At 59.2% G+C, this 25,031-nt stretch overlaps 1 protein-coding gene across 1 annotated transcript in view; it reads left to right on the top strand.

Annotated features, from left to right (window-relative positions):
- TSNARE1 (t-SNARE domain containing 1) overlaps positions 1-25,031 on the top strand; it is a 110,732-nt gene that overhangs the window by 73,676 nt on the left and 12,025 nt on the right. Inside the window, 4 exon segments of the mRNA XM_079154119.1 lie at positions 5,603-5,693; positions 9,111-9,185; positions 9,527-9,583; positions 16,853-17,008. Coding sequence (XP_079010245.1) covers positions 5,603-5,693; positions 9,111-9,185; positions 9,527-9,583; positions 16,853-17,008 — 379 coding nt within the window.

The following is a 25,031-nucleotide window of genomic DNA, read 5'->3' as shown; positions in this document are numbered from 1 at the left end:
CCAGATATGTCCCGTGCATGACTTTGGAAGACACACAGTCCAGTACCTGACAACCTCCCCGTGCCATGTTCCAGAATGTTCTGCAGCAGGAACCTGAGGTGGTCGTGGGGTCTCCCACAGGGTCCTCTGCAGCCACTGCTTTGGGGCACAGCTGTGTGGGTGCTGGCGAACAAGAGTGAGCCTGGCCCATCATCCCAAGCTGGCTGCGTATGGACCAGGGCCTACATGGCTTCTCGCTCACCTGAGTGCCCAGCTCTGGGAGCACGGGTCCCCATGAGCCCGAGGACGGCAGACACCCAGGGCGCCCTGCCGGAGCCAGCCTGCTGCTTCTGTGGGGTGACACTCTGCCGTGTTCTGCAGCCACCACATCACGCCTGACTCCTTTCACAGCTGCTGGGCCCTGCAGCACCATCTCCATGCTGGCGATGTGGTGTTTTCCATGGCGTGTGTGTGTGGAGCGTGGGCTGCTCAGCCCTTCCCTGGCCTCTCCCCGCACAGCCCCCGCTGCCCTCCTGCGACTTGGGAGCTCCAGCTGGGTCCTCTCTGGCCATCAAGGGGAGAAGGACTGCCCTGCGTGTCTCATGGCGAGGCCTGGGAGTGGAGGGGTGCCTGCACTGGCGAGGCTCCCAGGAGCCCCCCACCGTCCCTGTCCCCGCCGTCCCCGCCAAGGTGGTGCAGTGCTTTGGCAGCACCCAGCCGAGGGCATCTGGCCCTCCGTGGCCTTGGCCTTTTTGCCTGGGGCCTTGGCAGTGGGGACAGCACGTGCCACTTGATGGTGGTTTCAACGCGCATCTCTTCGGTGGAGATGGTGTGGGACGTCTCCACACACGGTCCCTTGGCGGGCTCCCTGCGGCATCTCTGCAGCGTGCCTCTTGCTCGCTGGCCGTGGGTCTGAGTATTGGATTGCAAGTGTCCTTGCTGCCCTCCCTGCAGGCCCTTTGTCAGGTGCCTGTGCCGAGCGTGCTTTGCTTGCGTTGTGGCGGCCTTTTCATCGTTAAGAGTCTCTTAGAAGAGCAGACGCTTTTAACGTCAGCACAGATCAGGAATGCTTTACTCGTGCTGTGGCTTGAGTACGGCGTGTCCCCGAGGTGCATCTGGACCCCAGGGTCTCGGTAGCAGCCCTCAGAGGTGGCATGTCCTGACTGTGTCGGAAGCAGGCCCTTGAGAGGCCCAGGGCTGGGCTGAGCCCTTGGGCTGGAGCCACGACTGGGTCCCGGCAGCTTCATGAGGAGACCTCACCACTGACAGGCAGCAGGCTCCCGCCATGGTGCGACTCAGTGACTGCAGCAGGGCCCACAGGAGCCTGCGCTGCTTGGACTGTGACTCCAGAACCGCGTGGAATCAAGCACAGCGCCCGCCGTAGGGAGCCACTCCGGTACCCGGCCTCACGTGTGGGGAAGCCGCCGGATGCCCAGGCGTGGTTTAGTGCTCCCAGTTAGGCCTGTGGAACCTGTGGAATTTATTCCTGCGTGTGCCCTCAGTTAGGGTCGAGGCTACTTTTTAAAAACACAAGATCGGCTTTTGGTGCCATTTGTCGAAACATCCATCTTGCCCGTTGAATGCGTCGGCGGCTTTGTGAACAACTGCTTGCCCTGTTGCTGGGTGTGGATCGGATTGCTGTGTGCTGCTGCTTTGTGGTCCAGGCCAATGCTGTGTCCCCTCTCCGAGTCCCTGCTTGGGCCAGTCAGGTGCGGCTCCCCTTTGGCTTGCTTCTCTTTGTGAAGTGCTGGTGGACCCTCATTCTCTTGGTGTTTCAGTGGAAATCTCAGAATCACCCAGTTGGTTTCTGTTTTAAAAACCTGCTATAATTTCAACTCGGGCTGCATAGCGTCTATAGATTTCTATAAGAATCGGTCTCTTACAGTTGCTGGGTCTGCCATGAGCACGTCCTTTCTTTGACTTCTTTTGGCAGCACCTTGTGACTTTCTGTGTGCAGGACTTGTTGAGTGTTTAATGTGCTCTGTTGGTTTTGGCTCAGTGACCTTGTGGCTGTATGCTGCTTCCAGTGACATTGTTCACACTTCACTGTCTGCTCTTGACTGCAGCTGGTTTTTGCGCACTGCTGGTGTCCTGTGGCCACCTTGGGTTCACTACTGATTCCAGGAGCTTTTCTGTGGACCCCTCGGGATTTCCTTTGTGGAGGGACATAGTGGTGCCTGAGGGCGTCCTGCTTCCTGGCCCTCCATTCTGAGCCGTGATGCGGCCAGTGGGGCAGGACACGGGTGCGCCAGCCTCCCGAGTGAGCGATGTGGGGTGTTCTTGCTCTACCTAGCAGGTTCTTTCTCTAGTTTTCCTAGAGCCGTAGTCATGATTGAGAGTTGGATTGTGTCAAGGCTTTTTCCGCATAACTTACCGAGACATTTCCTCCTCTTTAACCGGTTCCTTCCAAGTCACGGTTATGCACCTTGACTTTCTTTTTGTGCTGAGGATTGAACCCCAGGGCAGTTTACCACTGGGCTACATCCCCAGTCCTTTTTATTTTGAGAGGGGGCCTCACTAAGTGACTGAGGCTGGCCTCAACTGTGTTCCTCCTGTCAGCTTCCTGAGCTGCTGGGATCGTGGGTGTGGCCTCGGTGCCTGGCTCACGCCCTGACTCTCCAGCGTTAGGCCACCCCTGCACCCCTCGAGTCAGTGCCGCGGCAGTGCCTCATCTCCGTTCTGGGCTGTCTGGAGCTCTGCTCCTGCGCTCTGGAATGACGCCTGTTTCCTCTTTCAGTTCTTTGCTTAGGTCTGGCATGGGCTGGAGCCAGCTCGTGCAGTCGACTCCACTGTCCCTCATCTCTGAGGGCGAAGCGTCTGCACCTGTGTCTGGCACAGGTCGACCTCGTCCCCGCCAGAGCTCCTGGGCTCTCTGTCGCGTCGCGTTGGCCACTCGTGTCTTCAGGGGTGTCTCTGGCCTCAGTGCTTGTCCCGGCGAGCGCGGGCTCCTCTCCTTCTTTCGTGTTGGTCTGCAGTCAGGTCCTCTTCTTGTTCTCCGTGTGGGTCATTCGACTCTTCTCGACGGCTCCAGCTGTACTGGGAACTTCGAGCCCTCGGGGGTGGCTTTCGGCTCCGCTGACTGTCTCTAGTGGGTCTGCTCCACGTCCCTGTCTGTAGCGCCCTCCTTTCTGTGGGCTGGTGGCTGGCTCCCCAAGGGCTCCTGGAGAGGAAGCTTATCCTCTTGTCCCTGCCAGCCGAGCTCAGGAGCTGCAGGCTGAAGCCCTCTCTGCCTGCACCCAAGCTCTGGTGCCTCCTCTGGTGGGCTCCATCGTGATGGGGAGGGTGACCCTGGAATCGTAACTCCGTTGGGCCTGCCACTGAAACCAGCGCCAGAAGGTGGCTGATCTCCAAGGCCTGTGCTCTGGCTGCCTGCCTTCCGCTGAAGCTCCTCCTTCCCGCCTCCTCCATCGCTGCTGCTTGGGTTTGCTGGCTGAGCACCTGCTGCTCTTACTACCTTGGTTGCTAGGTTGGTAAGGGGCCTTGCAGGGGTTAGAGAGGAGATGACGCTGGAAGAGGACCTGGGTGACGTGGCACAGAAGCAGGCCGCCCTTGCTCTCGTGCTCATGGCTCCCTGAAGATGTGGGCAGCCACCGTTTGGGATGGAGTCTGGGAGGAGTGGAGAGCTCGGTCCTGGGCAGAGGCAGGTGTAGGTCGTTACAGCCAGGCCTCCCAGGAGCATGGCCCAGGGCTGGCTGAGTGTCTTGCCCACTGACTTGCATCTGCAGTGCCAGGTTGCTGCCCGGGCTGTCTAGGGACTGCAAAGCACGAATGTGGGATTGTCTGAATCAGGCACCAGTAGAAACCAGACTGCAGGGGCTGAAGAGGGAGGGGCCAGCCAAGGGGCAGGGTTAGGGGTGGAGTCGGAGATTCAGGAGGGTCAGAGGGAGGGCTGCAACATGGTGCAAGGACTCTGGCTTTGTGGGAGAGAAATGAGGAGTCATGGTGAGTGCTGAGGGTTAGGACACCACCTGACCTGCCTTTCAGCAGCCTTGCTTATTAAGGTACTATGCCTGGGATGGCATGGGACATGGTGGCAGTGGTGGGCAAGGAGGCCGTGCAGGAGCCCTGGGGTGTGTGGGAGCAGCAGGCGTGGAGGTGCTTGCCTTGTGTTGGTCTGGCTGTGGGCTTGCCCCGGCGTGCTGCACTGGAAAGTGGGGCATGGTAACAGGAGGAGCCCAGACCTGTGCTGCAGTGTCAGGAAGGCGGGGTGCCGGGGCTGGGGATCCTGGGCAGCTGAACACCAGAGCAGTGGGATGCCCAGGCGGAATGACCGAGCGCCACTAGGGAGGACAGTCTGGAGTTCAGGCCCAGGTGGGGACAGGACCATGGGATGCGGGTGTTCAGAGGGTCTCAGGCTGTGAGGCTGTGGCAGGGTTGCCGAAGAGGTTCTGGTGGGGAGTGGCAGTGAGGAGGTGGTCCAGGGCGACGTGGCAGGCTCTGTCATGTGTCAGCACAGTGAGTGGGCAGCCCCTGGACTGGGAGGGCCCTGGAAGGAGGAGGTGGACCAGGAGGCAAGACCCCACTGGGTGGCAGCTGTGCCCTCCAGTCCTTGAAGCAGGAAGGCCTCTGTCTGCAGCTCTCACCAGCCTTCCCACCACCTGGCTGTGGGGTCCCCCTGCACACACCCTCATCTGGGCCCCCAGCAGTGTCTCCTGAACAGGCTGCCACTCCTGAGTTCTGGGTGCCACATGCTCTGGCACCGAAGGGCCATGGTGGGGAGGGAGTGCTGGTGGCAGTGAGCGTCCTCTCTCAGGCTGGGCCATGACCCGTGGTGCTGGACGGTGGCACTGCCTGCAGGGTGTCACCTGGTCAAGTGCCGGTGCCCGGTGGGTGGCCTTGAGAGCCCGAGACCTACACTGCCTAACCACTGCTGAAGGTCCTGGGGGAACAGTGCTGCCTTGCCCTTGGGCTACCTCGCAAAGGGTCAGGAGGGTTCTCTGGGTTCTGCCAGGCCAGGGTCCCACCTTCTTTCGGGTGTGACTTGGATGTGTGTGTCCAGGTGTCACTCTGTTGGGGAGGGTCAGTGCCTGCAGAGAGCACTGGCTCAGTTGCTGCTGGGGCACATTCAGAGCTGAAGCTGGTCTGTGGCCAGGGTCGCCTGGGCCCTCCTCCTCGTGCCCTGTTCTGGAGGTAGCAACAGGCTTACCTGGGGCCCCAGAGGCCACGTGCTTGCCTGGGGCTCCAGGGCCCTTGTGCAGGGGGCTGGCTGGGCCTCCTCACCAGTGCAGACGCTGTGCCCAGGGCTGGAAGACTCTGAGCCAGCTGTGTGCCTATGTGTTGGGGACTCCTGGTGATGGCACATGGTGGTCTCTGGTGCCATCCTGCTGTTGGCCATCTGCCCACCACGAGAACTCACCTTGCCATTTTTCTCCCTGTCTGCTTGTCTGCACCCGCTCCTCCCGCCCTCTCCCACCTGGTCCCGGCCTCTGCCTGTCCTGCCCCTCTTCCTCGGCCTTGTCTGCTTCTCCCGTGCTCCTGTCTTGGCGCCTTGCCGCTTCTCTGCCCTTCCCTCTTCCTCCTCTCTGCCTCCCTGTGCTCTCTGCTGGACTCTGCCTGTCCCTCTGCCACTCTTTGCTCTCCCGTTCTCCCTGCCGTGCCCACTCCCTGCCTCTCCGCGCCCCAGGCATGCAGTGCAGCAGGAGACCAACAAAGCCATCACGGCTAGTGCCAGAGCCATGAAGCAGATGTCAGAGCTCCTGTGGGACCCCTGCCTGGTATGTGTCCCTGGGGACTGGGCTTGGCCAAGGCAGGCCCCTGAGGGAGGAGGGAGTGGCCCTGGTGCTGTGGCGGTTTGGCCCTGGAGGGATGGGGGGTGATGCCCTGGGCTCAGCCTGATGTGTCTCATGGGCCAGAACTTGGTGTGTGGGTCACTTGGCAGCAGGAGCCAGGCGTGGCTGCTGAGTCTGGCTCTGCTGGCACTTGCCTTGTATTGTGACAATGGTGCCCGAGTCTTGGCTAGGCCTTTCTGAATGGCCCCTTGCCTGTGTCCATCATCCTCGGGTTTCTGCATGTGCCCGTCCTGTCGCAGTCTTTACCCTGCCCCTCGCCAGCTGCATCGTGTTCATTACCCTACCTGCTGGGTCCCCACAATGACCGCCACCACACAGCTCCACTGCCACCCACCTCTCACCGGTGCCAGGTCAGTACCTCAAGTGCCCGGAGATCAGAGGGCTCAGTGCATTTATGCCTGGGCACGTCGAGCAGAAGTGACCAACTGCTGCCCTTCTGGCAGGGAGCTGCATTACACCCAGCCTCTGAGGAGCATGACCGTCCCGACGCTTCACGCTGCCAGGAGACGCGTTAGGCGCTGCAGCACCTGCTGAGCCCTGCCGTGGATGTGCAGTGTGGCGTGTGCCTGCAACTGGTGCTGCTCAGCAGAGGGGTGGGACGGGAGGCCTGCCCTGCCTGGCCACGTCCTGCGGGGAGCACAGGCTTGTGACAGGAGGTGGAGCAGTGTCCACCAGGGCTGTGGGGGAGCAGGCCCCACTGCATTCGGGCGCCAGGGCACTTTGGGGTGAGGGAGTATCCTGAAACCAGGAATGTGATGGCTCTCACTGCAGAGTGCAGCCCTGCACACTAGTATGGGGTCGTGTGGCACCCAGTCGTGCTTCATAGAACCACTACCGAGACGTGGCCATTGTCCAGTGACGGGGGAGACGGCTCTTCCAGAGGCGCCCCAGTGGCCAGCAGCTGATCTTCACGTGACTTTCTAATCACAGTGCAGTCCTTCAGGGGAGAGCGGGACCTTGTCTTGTTGTGAATCTTGGTGGTACTTGCCAGCAGTGTTCTCAGGCCTTCTACACAGCTGTCCAGGCCTGGCCTCGATTCTGTGACTTGTGCGTCCTCCTCTGGGCATGCGTCATTCCTTCTTCAGACATACCAGTCCCCCTTGCGTGGTGCGTGTGCTGGGCGCTGGGCCCCAGGTGTCGCTGGGCAGCAGCAGCAGCAGTGAGGCCGACTGCCCACTTGGCCCTCTGGTGTGGACACTCATGCCTGCTTTGTCTCCACTCTGAGGAGTGTGCACACTTGGATAAGCGCTAGTCCCCTAAATTGGGGGACGTGGTCAGGGCAGTGACACCACCGTGCCCTGGTCCTGGGAGATGTTGCACGAGCCAGGCTTGCTGATCTGTGTCGCTCCCCCTGGGGCCCTGGCAGCCCTGGCTGGTGTCTTACCCGCTTTCCACAGGGGGAGGGTCCTGCCACCATGATGCAGCCGGGGGACACCCAGTAGGTGTGAACTCTGGCTGTCGTGGGCCCGGCCGTGCCGTGTCTGCGACCAGGGCCACACGCAGCCCGAGCCCTGCGTGTCCAGCACTGTCAGCCAACGCGGTCGTCCTGCAGTCTTCTCGGGCGTGGGTTCAGCACACCCCTTAGACGCCAAAGTCCATACATGCCCAAATCCCTTGCTTAAAGTGGTGTAGCGTGTGCAGTGACTTGTGCACTTCTCCTGTGTGCTTCAGTCACCTCTGAGCTCCTTGGGTGCCAGCATGGTGCCAAGGCTGTATGGCCAGTGTGGGTTCACCGTTGAGGGGTGACAGCGTTGGGTCGGGCACAGTGGTCTGTGTCCCCTGTGCTTGGTGGGTGGATCCCGAGTATGGTGGTGTTCTGAGCAGAGGCCTGCTGTGTGTCCCTCCTCCTTTCCTCTGCCCACCTCCCTCTGAGAACCTACAGACCTGCTCTGTGAGGTGCAGGGAGGAGGCCAAGTGAGGCTGAGCCTTCCTCAGTGGCTCCCAAGTACCACAGGAGGACCCTGGACCACGTGCTGCTCACCAGCCCTGGGCGAGTGCAGGGTGCGAGGCCTTGGTGGGGGGGTGGACTTGCTGTGTGCTGTGGCTGGCAGGAGGTGGCACTGTGTGGGCCCATGGTGTCAGCAGGCATGGGAGCAGCCTCCCGGTATGTGGGAAATGCTGGGTGGGTAGAGGTCTCGGGTACAGCAGGCGGGCCCAGGGCCCAGCCACCCACATGGGCAGGGATGGAGAAGCAGTAGGCTTCTCCTTCGGTCCAGCGGGGTCCATGGGAAGCCCCCCGGGTGGCTCTCAGCACTTTCCTTGCCCGCCCTGTCTTTGGAGAATGTGATGGTATGGGTCACTGTAGCTGCTTCCACCTGAGGGAGGGACAGCGGCAGCCTGGCTGCCTTCTGCGTGCTGCTCTTTGTTCCCTTGTGAGGCGGGTGTGGAGCCCCTGGTTCTGGGGGCTCCAGGGTCTGATAGCCCCAGGTGGCATGCCCAGGGCCCCTCTCTTTCCTTCCTCAGCTGGTCTGGTGAGCAGGACGTGGGGGACATCAGTGCAGCCTCCCAGAGGTGCACGCAGTGAGGCTGCAGAGTGGACAGTGTTTTGCTCTCCTGGGCTCCTTCTCTGTCCTGGGGTTCCACACGTGGTGCCAATGACCAGAGGACACTGGCAACCCAGGACACTGGAACAGACTCCACCAACTGCTGAGCAGAGTGTGACCAGGGAGTCCAATGTTGGAAAGCCTGCCCCTCAAGCATGGGCAGTGGCTCTCATGGTGGGTGTGAGTGGCACTGGGCGCTGGTGTGTGGTGGCTGTAGGGGGCCAGTTCCAGGCTGAGCAGGGTGCTGGGTGCTCGTGTGCTTTCCTTGGTGCCAGTTCCACATGGCCAGAGGCAGTCACTGGTGTTCGTGGCAAACCTGAGCAGGGCCTAGACTCAAGGCCTGGCTGTCCAGCCCCTCGCCCAGCCCCTTGTCCGATGAACCTTTCTCCAGAGCACCAGCTCTGTGGCTGCTCCCTTCTTGATGGCTGAGTGTGGGCCAACACTGCAGCAGGGGGAGCAGGTGGGGAGATGCTGGGAGAGGACCGTCAGGGGGACAAGACCTGGGTCCCTGGGACCCGGCCCCAGCCCCTGCTGGCCTGGACCGAGCCAGTCAGGGCTCAGGTCGCGGTCTCGTGGTCTCCTGGGCTGTGGAGCCACTGCAGTGCTCCTGGTTGGGCTGCCGCGTGGCCCAGCTACACGCCGGCCAAAGCAGCTCCTGGCACCTGGGCATCCTGGTCGTGCCCCATGGGGCTGTGGCTGATGAAGAGGATGTGGGCTGTGGCCCTGCTAGGGAGCACCATGGTTAGGGCTGCAGGAGGGCCAGGCCTCAGCGCCCTGAAAACCTGCCCTCTGTCTGCAGCAGGAGCGCCTCCAGCTGGAGCAGCTGAAGACCCAGCTCGCAGATGCCGTTCAGTGCTACGGAGTGGCGCAGAAGGTGAGGTGCTGTGGGCGGGGTGCGGCCGTGGGGCCTCGGCTGTCTGGGTGGCGTGGGATGGCCTCATCCCTTCCCACCTCCAGAAGTGTCGCCCAGAGGTGACCTGACCACAGCCTCCCAAGGGCAGGCAGAGCAGGTCTTACCCCATTTTGACAGGCAGGGACACGAGACCCCGTGAGCCTGTGTGTGTTGTGGGAGACCACCCAGCAAGTCCTGCAGAGCCTGGCCAGCCGCCTGATTGCCGTCCCGTGTGTGTGTTGCCCTCAGTGCCTGGTGTTTGCCTGACTCCTTCCACCCTTCATGTTCTCCCTGTCTTTCTCCTCTTGCACTTTTCCCAACAGAGAATCGCAGAAAGGTCCAGAGCACTGCTTCCCATAGCTCAGAGGGGCAGCAAACAGGTGGGTGTCACGTGGGCACTGCAGTCAGTCAGTGTGTGTTGGGCTCAGCCCAGACTCCATTGCCATCTGTGCTCCAGGGGAAGGCTGGGGACAGGGGCCATTCGAGGGGTCTGCCTCGGTGAACAGCTTTTAGAGCTCTGGCATTCTGGTCTTCAGGTTGTGGCATGGTGCTGTCCCCAGAAAGCTCTGGAGTGACCACTGACGGTTGCATGTGACTTGAGACTTTCTTATTTTCTGTAACGAAATATCCAAGACTGAGTACTTCATAAAGATTTATTGAGCTCACAGTTTTGGAGGATGAAAGTGCAAGATCAGGTGACCCCACCGGTTTGGCCTCTGGTGAGGGTCTCGTGGCAGTTGGCATCCCAGCGGCAGGAGCAGTGTCAGAGCAGTCTTGTGGTCGGAGTGCGACTTGGTCAGCTACACTTGACCACCGCTCGCTCTCCAGGGCTAAGCGGGTTCCCACAGCACCACTGCAAGCCCTCTGTCACCATCCTTCACGTCACCGTCCTGGGAACCAGGCTTCCACACCTTTGCACGGGCCGCGCTTCCTGTGAGAGCCACGTAGAGCCAGGACACACACACACTGAGGAGAATGCCAAGTTCAAGGCCAGCCTAGGCAACTTAGTGAAGCCTGTCTCAAAACAGGAAAGTAAAAACAAGGGCTGGGATGTAGCTTAGTGGCAAAATATCCCCCAAAAGATCACAGAAGAGTGTAGTAGTTGGAGGCCTAGATGAACAGGAGGCAAAGAATGGATAGAAGTAATGTTTGAAGAGTAATGACTGAAAATTTCCCTAGACTGTCCAAATACTGCAAGCACAGGTTCAAGAAACTTCATGGTAAGTATAAGTCTATCCCTTACTTAAATATAACATCCTTGCTCATATCAAAATAAAAAATTTGAAAACCAAAGACAGAAATCAATCTTGAAAGTTCTTAAAACTCTTAAAAGCACATTAAAGTCAGAGGGAAAGGCCACATTGTGTTTAAAGGCACAAGACCAACAGCTCGTGGAAGAGACGGGTCAGAGGCTGGTGGTAGGCCCCTACGCTGGACCATGCCGGCCTTCACACCACACCTGACCATCGTCTCCAGACGGGGTCTGCAGGCAAAGGAGAAGCAGAACTAAGAGCTCGTGAGAAGGGAGGGTGGCCTCAGGTGGAAGCTCGTTGCAGAGGAGGGCACGTGGGTCAGCGGCTCCTTGTCATAGAGCAGGTCTGCTCTGGCAGTGCCAGGCTGGGCACGTCAGAAGCAGTTGGTCTCGTTCTCTTGTTAGTAGAGCACATGGCCATCCCAGCACTTAGGGAGAAGAACATGAGACTCAGGGAGGCAAGCTGAGAATCGGCAGAAATGGCTTGGAGCTGTAAGAGATTCTTCAGAGCCCGCAGCTCATCCCACACTTCTGAGCTTGAGAACAAGGGCACCTGTTCTGTCCACCCCATGCATCACGTGCACCTTTGCAGTATGGTAGGTGTGAAGAGACCTAGGTGCGAGGATCAGGCCGAGTGAGGCAGGCTGCTTCAGAGGCTGCGGTGGGATCCCTGGCAACCTTGGAACTGATGAGCGTGGAGATGCCAACTCAGCATCCAGGAAGACGCAGATCACATTGGAAACGTGATGTTACTTCAAGCCAGATGCAGTGGCATACCTGTAGCCTCAGCTGCTGCTGGGGGCTGAGGCGGGGGACCACTGAGTCCAGGAGTTCAGGATGAGCTGGGCACCATAGGCAGACACCATCTCAAAGGAGAGGAGAAAGCAACACCGATTCAGTAGCATCGAAGGTAGGGAGAAGCCTGTGAAGAGCTGTCCGAGGCCACTGTGGGAAACTACAAATAGTTGCCAAGAGAGATGGTGGAAGAGCCCGAGAATGGAGTGTAGCACCATGTTGACAGCAATGTTGGCTTTTAGCCGACAGTCTGCAGAGCCCCAGTCCTGAGGGAAACTCCATGGGCTTGAGTGCACACGTGTGTGTAAGTAGCCATGCAGACCCTAATGTTTGCTGGGGAATAAAGAAGACCCAAAGCAGGGGAGCCAATCCTGCCTAAGAACACAAGCACAGGATTTCTACCAGCAGATGTAAGGACGTGGTGTGAAGCCCCCGTGATGTGTGCAGGGTGGACTCAGACCCTCCCGCATGTGCTGGCCAGGGCTCGTGGCCTGCCTAGGTAGACTGCCTGTGGACACTTGGTGTTTGAACTGGAGGAAAGAACGCTTTGCAGACTTGAGCTCACCTGTTCACAGAGCCTTTGCAGCAGGCACAGCCTCCTGTGAGAGCCGAGGCTGCAGCACTGCCCCACCCCAGAGCAGGCCCTTCACTCCTCCAGAGGGCGGACTGCTCTTCCACCACACAGAAGTGCTGACTGTAAAGAGTGAGATTGGCCAGCTTGACTTCGTGCACCACTAAGGGAGAGGGCATTTGCACAGCATATCTGAAAAAGACTTATGTCCACACTATGTAAAGATCTCTTTCAGATCAATAAAAAGGCAGCCTAAAAAGGGAATTTCCACATGACTGATAAGCATGTGAATGTATGCTCAACACATTAGTTAGCAGAAAAATAGAAAGTAGACCCTTAATGTGTATCATTACACAGAACCTCATCCACCAACATAACGACAGAACACATGGCAAGCACACTGAGGGTGCCTGGCGTTGGCAGGCACGTGGGGCAGCTGGAGCTCTGTATCCTGCTGGGGGCCGTGAATGTGTTCCTGCATCGAAACACAGACTATCTGTGAAGTCCAATGCCCCCTTCCCTGTGATCTTGCAGTTCTACCTGGAGGAGGTGCATGTGTGTGTTCCCTGAAAGGCACCTGGAAGGGCGCCCACAGCAATACCTCCCGCAACACCCCACACCTGGTGCACGGGGCAGAGGAGAATTCATGCCCAGCCATACAGTAGGAGACCCCACGGTGGCTGCAGGAGTGAACCAGGCCTGCCGAGTGGTGTCCAGGACATCCTGCTGCTGAGCTGAGAGCCGGGAACCAGGCAGGATCTCCTTGCAGGTCCAGTGCTACAGAGGAGGGGCTGGTGCCAGGCACCAGGGGCCTGGGTGTTGGTCGAGTGCTGGCTGGGGAGGGTCTCCCTCCTGTGCTCCTGGGCTGGACATGGGGCACGTGTGCCCTGGACTGCAGGCGTGCTGCTTGGTGGCGATTTATGTTAATGAGGAGGGAACGGGCAGCAGCACTTCTGAGAAATTGTGGAGACATAGATTTTTTCCAGGAATTCTGCAAACCATAGATAGTGAGATGACACGTGGCCCTGTCCAGCCAGAGGCTTGTTGCCAAGTTGGAACTGCGGACGTGGGGCACCTGATCTGCGAGCTTCCTGGCCATCTTGGCGTGGTTGGATGTGGCCTCCAGCTGGGTCAGTCTCAGTGAGCAGCCCTAACCCTGCCGGGCTGAGACTGCTGAAGGTGGGGGACAAGCCACGGTGGGGTCATGCTCCCTCCTGACACCATTGGCCAGCTCAGCCTTGCTTTCCACTAGGACCTCATCCCTAGGCCGTGACAGTCAAAATATGCCATTCCTCACTTGCCGGACACCCTCGGCTTGCTCCTGTGTCTGGGCATGGGCCAGAGTTGCTGTCTCCTGCTGCCCTGGCCCCTTTTACTTAATAGGTTGTCGGGGGCAGGATTGCTGGAGGTTTGATAGCTTCTAGCAACTTCCATTTGGAGAAATTGACAACCGGTCATGGGGGTCCTTCCCCTGGGGAGCGAATGGCTGGCACTCTGACTCCTGCCCTGCACCTCACTTCCCAGAACTCGAGCCCTGGATGCTGTCCTGGGTCTGCTGCCATTCTTGTTGCCCCTGGGGGAGGGCGACAAGGCCACCACAGGCATCACCGGCCCACACGTACTCCTTGAGCTTCGTCTCCTTGGCGGGAAACTGCGCAGCCCTTCTGCAGTGGCACATTGTAGCACCTCCTCCTGCCGAGCACAGAGTCGCCCTGGGCCTGGAGGCCAGGGCGGCCACTTTGTTGGTCTCTGAGCTACCACCATGGCAGTCTGTGTGCCCTGTATCCCCAGCACCTGGCCCCAAATCCCTAATACGTTTTCAACTAGCTTCGAGCTAAAGACCCAAATTGGGCCTTTGTGGGCAGCATAAAGGAGAGTTTTGTCAGCCTTTTGGGGGGTTGCTGAGGAATCCTGCTAAGCCTTTCCTTCCCCTTCTCTTTTGTCGTGCCTTGCTGTGTGGGGAGGCTTGGTGGCCCTGCAGGGTCTGCTCTGCCCCTGGCTCCCTGCAGCCCTCTCCATCCCTCAGCTCCACCTCCTTCACACACTGGGGCAGCCAGCCAAGACACCATTCCTGGTGGTCTGCAGGGCTGGCCCACACAGCCACTCTTTTCTCAGCTTGTGGGGGCTTCTGAAACCCAGACTTGGAATGGAATGTCCTGTGAGGCTCTGCAATCAGGGTGTCTGAGGCAGTCATGGGCACTGCTAGAGTTTTGTAGTGGAAATGGATGTCTTTCCTCCCGGCCCCTCCCGTGGCCAGGTCGACCGTAGAGTGCTGGAGGAGGGTGTGGGCCAGGGCCGTGCCTCAGTAGTCTGTTGTGTTCTGGAAGCTTTTGGAAGAGCAGGGTAGGCCAGGCCTCAGCTGGGCTCTGCTTCAGGCCCTGCTGCTCCAGAGGCCCAGCACTAGGATCATCGCGGTTCTTCCTGGTCTTCCATGGGAGGATCAGAAGTGCAACCTCCTGGTCCTGGGACTCCACTGTGATCTGGCCCTGCTCACTGTCTCTCTCTCTCGAGGCACCTCTGGGGTGTGGGTGCTGTCAGCTCTGTATCATAGAAGTGAAGACCAGGTCTCAGAGAAGTAAGGCCCTGGCCCAGGGTGGCACCACCAGGAGGCCTCCCATTAGGCAGGAGACTGATGTCAGCGGGTCCCTAGTGGGCACGAGTCTTGTGCTCAGCAGGCAGGACGAGCCGTGTCGGTAGCGCCTGCTGAGTGCGGATCATGGGCCAGAGGATAGGGGAGCATTGTTGTTCCGCTGGACATATGGGAGAACTGGGGCCCAGACGATGCTTGTGACTTGCCTGAGCCTCACAGCAGGTGCCACTGCTGTACAGACCTGGAAGCTCTGGAGGGGGCTGTGGCCACGGGAGGAGGCGCAGCGTGGGGCCTGGCACAAAGCCGACCCCCTCCCGCCGCCAGGCACTGCTCACTTCCTCCCACCCACACGGGAAGGGGAGGCGATAATTATTGCCTTGGATGAGTAGTGCTTGTCAACAGATTTTTTAGATCTTTTATTTTATATTCATCTATCTGCGTATTTATTTATTTAAAGGCCTTGCTGACTCCCCATATTGGTGTGGTGCATGGGAAGGCGGCCCAGGCAAGGGCGGCTCCACCCACCGTTGCACTCTGCAGGAGAGTGACCACGCTCGCTTGTGGGTAGTCAGGAAATGGAAGAAAGAAGTAGCCCCTGGCCTTCTGCCTGGCCTGGGTGGCCATTGTCCTTATTGCGGCTCCGTTATTTTCCGTGGCTTGGGCACTGCTACAGGGGCCACCCTGATGCCCAGCCTTGGACCAGCTACAGGAGTACACAGTGTCAGAGTGCTCCCTGCCAGCTGGCTCCTCCCTAGGGTGTGCTGGGCCCCGCTCACCTTGCCGAGCTCCAGGCTCGCACCTGTCCATCCACTCCACCAGGGGCCCAGCATGGGCTACCCTGGTCCCCCAAAAGACTGCCAGGAGGACACACAAGGCAGGGTGGAACTCTCTATCAGACTGTTCTGGGGCCTGACTTTTAGCCCCGAGTTGTAGTACTGTCCCCACCCTGCTGACAGGGGCCCTCCTTCTCAGCACACCGGGCACCCCCAGGTGGCCGTGGCAGGCTTTGGGTGCCTTCCCACTGTGCCTTTTGAACCCCACACTGGGTTGCCCTCAGAGGAGTGTTGCTGGGGAGGCCACAGGGGCACAGTGACTGCCACACGGGAGGTGCAGGTCATGATGTGGCTTCCCTGGAGTCCCATAGCTATTCCCCCTTGCATGAGCTGGCCAGAACCTGCATGTGACCACCTCGAGCTTCGGGGTTAGGGGGTGGCCTGGTGTTCTTTGTTTCAGATAGACATCAGGGTCCTACGGGGTTGCAGAACATGAGTGAGCTGTGGCTTTGCAGGTGACAGGCAGGGGGTACTGGAACCTGTCCACAGCGGGAGTGGGGGAAGCAGGTTCCAGGCATGGTTTCCCCAGCTTCCCACACTCATTGAGAGCCCAGTAAGAGCTCAGGACTGGGACTGCATGAGCCGGGTGGCAGCCCTGCCCCATGTCATTCTGTGTCCTATGCTGGTTCGTGTCTGGGGAGCCACCTTGGCAGGACAGTGCATGCTCTGGGTGGGGGTTCCATCACAGGGCAAATGGGGAGGAGACAGAGGCCCCCAGGGATGCCCCCACCCAGTCACTTCCACACTTGCTACCCTATGTCCTGGCCAGGACAGCAGCCAGGGGCAGGGCCCTACAGCAAAGGCAGATGCACCAAGCATCAGAAGGGGACCTTTCCCAGGACTGGGAGAGGACTTTGTGCCCTCCACAGAGGCTCAGGGAGACCAAGTCCAGGTCCTTGGGGACAGGCAGGGCTGGACTCTGTGGCTGGGGAACCCTTTCTCAGCCCAACCAGAGCAGAGGCTCAGATGGAGGCCTGGTGACTGCCCTTTCCATCCCTCTCCCACAGAAAGCCTGGAAGTGTGCCTAGGTTGTCCCGGCAGAGAAAATGTGGTTAGTTGAGGGGAAAGGCACCGTTTTCTTGAAATCCAAAATCAATGGAGAATAAAGGCAAGTTGAGGAAACCCTTTACGCCCCTTCCCTGGGTCCCTCAGCAGGGGTCCCCTAGGGTGGTGTTTGGTCCCTGTTTGTGTGGTGTCCCAGCCAGTTCCACTGTGAGTATCATCTTTAGGGGCCCTGCAGCTGGACACTGGGTCTGTATGGGCTCCACAGCCTCCAGACAGGAGGGTACACTTTGTGTTCGTGTGCACAGGGCCTGTTTTCTCTGGCCCCAGAAGCCGGAGGTGGCAGTGTTTTGTGTCCTTGGGTTTAGTACCGTGTCCCAAGCTCTGCATCTGGGCCCAGGTTGCGGCCATCCTGTTTTGGGAAGGAGGCCGAGGCCAGGGGCTGCCATCAGCAGTGGGCTGGGGCCAGGGCCTGAAGGAAGATGGCAGGCCCCCACGCCACGGCCACACCCCCAGAGGAGGGGAACTGTGGGGAGCAGCCCGGGGCCTGGGTGTGGGGGCAGCAAGAGTGCAAGAGTGGCAACAGCCTGTGTCTGTCCTCAGCAGAGCCCTCAGGCCCCCCTTGTGGAGCTGGCTGACCACGAGAAGACCTTTAGCGGAGGTGACAACACGTGGCAGGGCCAGGAGCAGGCTCTGCTTCCGGACATCGCCCAGGGTGGCCCGGAGGCCATCGGGCTGCGTGAGGAAACTGTCCTGCAGGAGGTGGGTCACGGGGGGGGGGGGGGGGGGGTGCGGGCTCACCCCAGGCTCCCGCCCACACAGCCGGGAAGGTGGCTGGCAGCCTGGGTGCCAGGTGGAGCCAGAGTCCAGGGTACCTGGCCCACTCCTCCTGGTCTTGGTTGGGAGCCAGTCCTGCCCTGGGGCCATGACTGCACCCCTGACAACTTCCTGTGCTGCCCACTCAGGTTTCTAGGAGGTCGTTAGCGCTAAGGAAGGAACCTTGCTGCCCGGGGCTCCCATGGCAGTTTTCGAGAGCTCCAGCCACTGCCCAGAACAGCCTGCAACTGAGTGTGCTGCCCAGGTGGCGGGGTGAGCCTGGGGGCCAGCCGGCTGTGGGGACAGGTGCTGCTTGTCCTTGGTATTTGAAGGCCATGGCCTTCCTGTGCCAGGTGCCGAATGCCCCTGGGGTCTTGGCTGGCCTCCCCTGATGCTGAAGTGCGTGCGCAGCTTGACGGGTGTGGCTCCGCTGGACCTAGTTCCCTGCCTGGTGTGCTCTGCCCTCCTGCCAGGCCTCCTGAGGCCTGTGGCTCCCAGTGGCTGGGCTTCTGAGAGCAGATGATAGAACAGGGACCTGGGCAAGTCAGTCAGCCAGGATGCTGGCCCAGGTCCTGTCGCTGTCTCTGCTTCCCTGATGATTAGCAGGGCCTCCGCTCTCCTTCCAGACACCCCACCGTGGACCTCGCAGTTCCCCTCACTTTGGGGTCACCCACCCTGCCTCTGTTGTGCCCCATTCCTCAGCCTGCTGGAGCAATGCTTATGTCCCAGTACCTCCGCTCAGTGTGTCCCTGCCTCCAGAAGCTGGCCCCCACTTCCAGCTCCACAGTGGGTCACTGCCTGGCCCAGCCTCACCTGGGTGGGAGGTAGCTGGGCAGATCTTTCGCTGGACATGGATGTTCCGGAGAACACTGAACACACACAGGTGTTTTTGTCCCTCTCTTGGTACCAAAAGACGGCTTCCCCTGGATAAGCAGGGGGTGCAGGATCCCAGGAGGCCTGGGAGAGGGGCGGGGCCTGCTTCCCTGCAGCTCCACAGTGGAACACCTATCCGAGAACAGCCCTGGGGAAGCACTGGCTTGACCTGCCCCTTAGGCAAAGAGTGGCTCTCAGAAACAGGAGGACGGAGCCTCTACCAGCTGATGAGTCCAGGGAGCAGAGCCGGGCTGCCCCAGGGTCCACAACTCTGTGTGGAGAGCCCTGGGGTGTGGACAGGTACCAGGTGGGTGACGCTGAGCTCAGGAAAGGGTGCCCTAGGCCATGGGCTCCTGGCACCTGACAGCAGGCAAAGGGGCAGGCCAGGGGAGCTGCTGTTGCCCTTGGGGCCTGAGCAGAGGCCTGAGAGCTGCTTGGGACCCATGTGACCTTTCTGACTGCTTTGGCAAGTGACAGGCAAGTGGTTCATGGCACTGCAGTGACCCCAGGGTCAGGTGCAAAAACACCAAGCCTTGGCAGCCCATGTGCTAGATAGACCCTTTTGTGGGAGGGGTTTCTCATACCAGACAGCAGGGCCGCGGGCTGTGCTTTCCGGTTTTGTGGGGTGTGTGCAGAATGGGGTCTTTCCTAGGGTCAGAGGCCCAGTGGAGGGACCCCGTTTGGGGCTCTGAGCTGTGGCTGTGGACTGGTCTAGAACCATGGTTAATGCAGGGTCAACAGGGAGGGTCTGGACCTGATGCAGATCAGAGGCCTCACGGGTGGTTGGGGCTCGTGTGAGCCCAGTGCCTCTCACAGCTCAGCACATGCCAGGGCTTGGCTGGGGGGCTTCTTGGACAGACCGTGCCTTTCCAGCCTCAGTTTCCTCAGCAGTGCCAAGGAGCCTGGGCCCACATAGAGGGAGTGCTGGTGGAAGGGCAGTGGGCAGCATCTGCCTTGCTCGCGGAGAGCACACTGCCTGTTGTCCTCAGCCTCTGAAACCCTCCAGTTTGCAGCAGGTCCTGCTGACCGCAGCTTGTGGGGTCAGGGAGGGTGGGGCCAGCCATCCAGTCCTGGGGAGTGAGTGCGACTGCAGCCGACGGTCCCACCCTGAGGCCCGTGGGCGCGGGAGGGGTGCCTGGAGGCAGCCTCAGGAGGGCACCGTGGTGTCCTGCACCTCGCCCCGCTCAGCCTGCTTCTACCTGGAGTTGGGACTCCGCCCCTCCCACATCCCCTGGAGGTTTTGGAACATTCCGGGGTCACTGAGTGAGATTTTGGGTCCAAGAGCCCCTTTGTGGTCTTCCTTCAATAACTTGCCTTTTTGGGTAGATGTGAGGTGTGTACAGAGGGGGAGACTGAGGCCTAGGGAGGGTGACGGATGTCACTGCCCCGGGTTAATGTGTCACATGCTCTCCTGCCACCTTCTTGCTTTGAGATAAGTCCTGAGAGCAGACCACAAAGGGATGCCTGGACCACAAGTTTCACCTCCTGAGATCCGAATGTCGTCATGCAAATTCCAAAGTCCCCCCGGGGGTTGTAGGAGGGGGCTTGAGTGAGCGGCTGATGAGGAGTCCTGGATTGAGACCGGTGCTGGAATCCCGCTCAGTGGGTCTGATGGCCCACTCTGTCGCCCTCCCTCCTCCCTCCCCGGAGTCATCCTGTGGGGCAAAGCAAACGCCTGGCGTGGCCTGTATTCCTGGCTTTAGGCCCAGGTTTGCAGCAACAAGCTGGGTGGCCTTTTGTTTGTTTGTTTGTTTAATAATGTTTAGCTTTGTTTTTAAAAATAATATGAGTTAAAGGAAAGCTGCAAAATAGCACAGAAAGGACCCTGTACCTTCATCCAGCTTTTCCCGGTGCTAGATCTCACGTAACTGAAGCACAGTTATCAAAACTAACAGGTTAACACTGGTACGATGATCTAAGCACTCTATACTGTCTCCAGATTCCCTGGGTTTCCCTACTTAGGGTCTTTTCCTGTTCTAGGACCCAATCCAGGATTTCCTGTTACATTTACTTATTACATCTCTGTCTCCTCCAGTCCGTGACAGTTCCCCAGTCTGTCTGTCATGACTGCCACTTTTGACAGGTGCTGCTGAGTAGTGTTGTAGGCTGTCCCTCTTGGGGACAACACATGTTTTGCAAGAACTTGTGCCTCCTTACCACTCGTACGAGAATGGACTTGAGAAGAACATTAAAACGCGCTGGACCCAGGCAGAGAACACCCAGTGCCTGGGAGATTTGGAGACACCAGGCAAGAGCCCTGCCATTCCTGGGTGTTCACAGCCTGCTCACCTGCTTGGCTGACAAGCTGTGCCAGGCCCTCTCCTTGTGACTGAGGCCCCTGTCCAGCTGGGTAAGCAGGCTGGCAAGCTGCATGTCCCCTGCATGCGGCTCCCTGAGGGAGGGTGTCGCCCAGCTCCCATAAGGGAGGCTGCAAGGTGGAGCCCAGGTTGATCCCTGAAGGAGGCAGTTCCCGGCACTTGACCCTCTAAAGGGCCATCTGCCTCCTTGCAAGGCACAGCTGTGCACCTGGGGACACGCCCATCTCACTGCTTGCCTGTTCCCATCTCTAGGCTCTGTGAATCTGAGGCAGCCTGTCTCTGGAAACTTCTCTGGTTTTGGTCTCAGGAGGGAGCCCCCACCCTCCCAGGACCCAGGGCATTGGGTGCTGGTAGCTCACAGCCTCCTGGCTGTCAGCCCGGCTGAACTGTGAGGATGGAGAGGCTGTCCATTTCATCATCAAGAGCATGAGCTTTAATTGTGTTTGCCTGTGTGAGGCCAGTTGTGGGCGAAGAGGAAGCAAGATCGATGGGCCATGGCGAGAGGTGTCTGAGCACCGATTAGGTCCTGTCCAGGATCTGCTGTCCCTTTCCATGGCAGGCAGCCTTGGCCCCAGGGCTGTCTACTGCCCGGGCATTCTGGATCCTGTCTGTCCACCCAGGCCTGTCCAAGAGCGCCACAGCAGTGGGACCCTGTACATGCTGCTGACCAACCCTACTTCTTCTGGCCCGGGGTGGCCATCTCTACCCTCCGAGGCCCGGCCCCCAGACAACAAGAGGAGGCAGGAGGCCTGTAGCCACACAGTAAGGCTGCTGGCAAGTGGTGGCAAACCAGGACCCAGACATCCTCACGCCATTCCTTCCTTATCTCTTTCTGAGTCTCGGATTCCTAGTTTTCCTGGGTGAGACCTGGGATGTAGTGGCTGTGGGCCATTCTGCAAATGGATATGCTTGTGGCAAGGATGAATGGCATTTTGGAACCAGATGTTAATGGTGAACCCTGGTTGGTCCCTTGAAGGACTGTCCTTCTCAGCCCTGCTGGGGCTCCCAACACCCCGTGCTCTTGTGTCTACTCCCTGTAGGGCCCTGCCTCATCCCTGCTGTCCCTCTGGCCATCTCTGAGGCCCCTTCAGTTCTCTGAGAACGTGTGTGGGCCTCAGTCTTCTCTGTCCCTGGAGTTGTTCAGTCTCCCTCCTCTTCCCTCCTTTAGCTCCTGTGGGCTGTCTGCCCCGCCCCTGCTCCCAAGGTGGGGCCTGGGTGACCTTTCCCTATTTGGCTAAGATGGAATAGGGTGACTATCACTGCAAAGAAGAGCCCGATGCTGGGATTCAGCCAACACGGCGCACCTTCCCTTCTTGCCCTTTAGTCCAACTCCCCACCTGCTAGGAGCCCATGGGACTGAATTGTGCTAAGACTCAGTGGCATTAAAGAACCACCATGGATTTCCACATCAGGATGTGGACAAGGCTCAGTGGGGATGGTTGTTATCTACTCTGGCATCTGGAGCCTCCAGTGGGAAGACTTGAGTGACTAAGGGTGATGGACAGCTGGAGATTGGAGCTGCCTGGAGACTCTTCCATTCTGCCTCTGGCAGTGTGGGTTGGAATACCTCCTAGGCCAGGCTCAGCGGGACCGTTCATTGGATTGTCTCCACCTGGTCACTTTGCACAGCTTGGGCTTCCCCACAACATGGCTGCCTCATGTGCTCAGACTTCTCACGTGGCTGTTCAATTCTTCAAGCACAGCTTGGCAGAAGCCACATGGTTGTGTGTGATATAGTCATGGAAGGTACACAGTGTCACTTCCCTTGGTGCTTTTGAAACCTGCCCGGTTCGAGGGGAGGGACCTGGGTCATACCGCCAGTGACAGGAGCAATCAGGATCTAATGCCATGGTTAAAGCCCCGAGACCTTAGGTAATCTCGTCCCTGTGCTGGTTACAGTGGTCATATAATTCTTTGCCTCAAAATTTAGGGATGGAATCTGGTTACTGTGCTTGCAGATTCAGTGAGTCAGAATTGGTGCCAAGCCAAGCCAAGGCTTCTCTCCATGTGGAAGCCTGGGAGTAAGGCTTGAACCTGTGGCAGCTGGTCCGGCCCCTCCAGGGTCTCTGACCCTGCTGCCTGTTGGTGGAGATCGACCTGGGGTCTCGACTGGACTCCACATGGGCCTCCTCTAGAGGCTGTGTTTCAGGACCAGGTTCTGACAAAGAGCCAGCCCTGTTTTGTGGTCTGGCCTTGCAGACTGCAACTTCTGTGCCAGGTTCTGTCTGTCCAGGGCCTGGAGATGGACCTTCACCCCAGTTGGCAAATCACGTCGGTGTCACTTTGCAGGCTGAGCGGGTGGGTAGGTTGGTGTTGCTGTCTCTGGGAGATGCAGCTCCCCACCTGTGCTTGCCCCCAGCCACTTGGCTACCTCACAGCCCTGCTTCTGCCCTCTGCCCTTGCCCCTCGGCCTGGAGCAGCTTCCCTCACCTGCAGGCTGAGCACACCTGCCTGTGCTTTGCCGACGGTTCGATTGCCTGGTCACTCCTTGCTGCCTTCCTTTGGGGGCCACAGTTTGGTTCTTTCTAGTTACCGTAGTCCTGGCACGGCAGAGGATCTGACGCCTTGGACGCCCCGTGACTGTTGAGGAAACAGGCAGGTGGGTGGAGGTCTGAGGGCCACGTGGGGAGGTGACGGGTCTGTGGGCCTTGGGAACCGGTGCTGCTGCTGCTGTTGACATCCCCTTGGCTCACACGAAGGCCTGTGGGGTACGCAGGTGCGAAGGTTAGCGAAGGTGAAGCAGAGGCTCACGTGCGGATGAGCTCGTGTGACTTGAGGCCAGTTGGCCTGGCTTCAGAGCTGCGCTGCTCCAGCTGCGATGCTTGTACAGCTGCCTCTTGGTTAGTCCAATTCAGATGAGGATGGCATGACCAGGTTTGAGCCATGGTGCCAAGAATTAGCCCCCGAGGCCAGCCGCCCCGAGACAGTGACTTGACCCCTGACCACAGGTGCTGCACCAACTGGAGGGCAGCAAGCCGTTACCCATCGCGGGCCGTGAGATTGAATGAGATGGACTCATGGCCCTGAGCCACTGCCCACGTGTTGCAGGCCTGTGGGCACTGTCCAGCTCACTGAGCTCTGCCCTCTGACCAGACACTGTAGTGTTGGGCTCCCTCACCGTGCCCGTCTCACCTGCTGGAGTGCCCTGGCAGTCCTGTCACCCAGCCCAGGTGCAGGCGCTGGGCAGGCCAGCTGCATGTTGCCATGGCTACCTGGTAGGCACAGGGGGCAAAGGACCAGATAAGACTGCGTAGAGGCTCAGGTAGAGCCCCGACTGCCCTCCCCTGGGCCTGGCACACACAGCTCATGGCAGAGCTGTGATTGGTGTGTCTTCTACAAACTGTAAATAGGGGAATAAACAAATAAGTAAATAAAATTTGGCTATTTTATCACTCGGAACAGTTGCCCTTGTAGGTAGATGGTCGCCAAGATCCTAATTATAAGAAGAGAGTTTGTGATTAAAAAAGTGTGTGGCGATTTCTCCTCTTCTTCAAGGGAAACATGTTGTGGTTTTATGTCCATGCGGGGTCGTTCATCAGTGGCAGTGAGAGGGAAAGAGTGTGCCAGAGCATTTCAGGAACTCTAACTTTAGAGGCAATCAGAAAAACAGGTGCTTGATCTAAGCCTTTACTAGATCACTGCGCTTTGCAGCCTCTGTGCCCTCCTGCCCCCCTGCTCTCCAGCTGCCGTGCCAGCTGTGCAACTGCAGCGCCCCGGCCTTGAATGCTGCAGCTGGGGCTGCTTGATGCCCAGAGGGCTCCGTCCTGGGCAGCGCCTGATCAGGGGAGAGGGTGTCAGGGCTTGCAGGCCCTTGTCCTCGGGCCCCGTGTTGACTTGTCACTCCAGGACTCAGGCAGGCTTCTGCCTGGCATGCCTCCAGTGGTTCCAGGTGGAGTCTGGTGTATCCTGTAGGTGTGCCTGGGGGTTAGGTCTCGGTGGAATCTGAGGCCTGCCTGGGTGCCCAGTACCCAATGCCCATGTGGTGATGGTGACCAGGGGCACACCCTTCTGGGCCAGCTGCCTGCCTTGGATACCCCTGCACCATGCTCTCACGGTGGTCCCACTTCAGACACATGGTCCAGGCTCCACCTGCCTGGTTCTCCTGCCACTGCAGGTCCGTCTGGTCTCCTCATCCCTCCATTTTGCACACCAGCACTGGGTACTGGGTGAGGGAGACGCAGCAGGGAAGCCAGAGTCGTTGCTCAGGGGAAGGGATGAAAGCAATGCTCAGTCTCCCGCGGGGGCTCCTGCAGGGGCCTGGGGCCTTGGGTCAGGAAGGACCAGCCCCTGACACCCAGGGCCACAGGGGTTGTCTCCAGAGACGGTGGCCTACTCCTGAGCACCCTGGAGGCCGGATGGGGCTCCCTTGAGATCTGGTGTGGCTGGGCCTGCCTGTGCTCTGCGTAGCACCAGGAGACTCCCTCAGCATGGGCTGTGTCCTGGCTTCCTGGAAGTGGCCTCTGTTGGGGACATCAAGTGGGGACAAGGGACAAGGAGGGGGTCTGTGACCGCACGCTCACCATGCCCTGCCTGTGCACCCTGAGGCAGGTCCAGGCCTGCTCCCTGTGGGGAGGGCAGTTTTTTGCACAGTCTTTTGTGGAACTCGAGGGGTTTCTTAACCCCAGGTTTCTTTTGTTCAGGTGTCAGCCTCCTTTTGTCCAAGATGGTTGATGTTCATTACTCAGTGCGCCCTGTGGAAGGAGAGATCCTGGGTCTGAGCAGGGTGAGCAGGTCCACAGGGAGGCCAGGGCTGAGGAACTGCTGCTCCGCCTGCTGAG

Source organism: Sciurus vulgaris, assembly GCF_902686455.1.
Source record: "Sciurus vulgaris genome assembly, chromosome: 1".
Lineage (NCBI taxonomy): Eukaryota > Metazoa > Chordata > Mammalia > Rodentia > Sciuridae > Sciurus > Sciurus vulgaris.
Note: the sequence above shows the minus strand (reverse complement) of the source record. Positions and strands in the feature narration are given on the sequence as shown.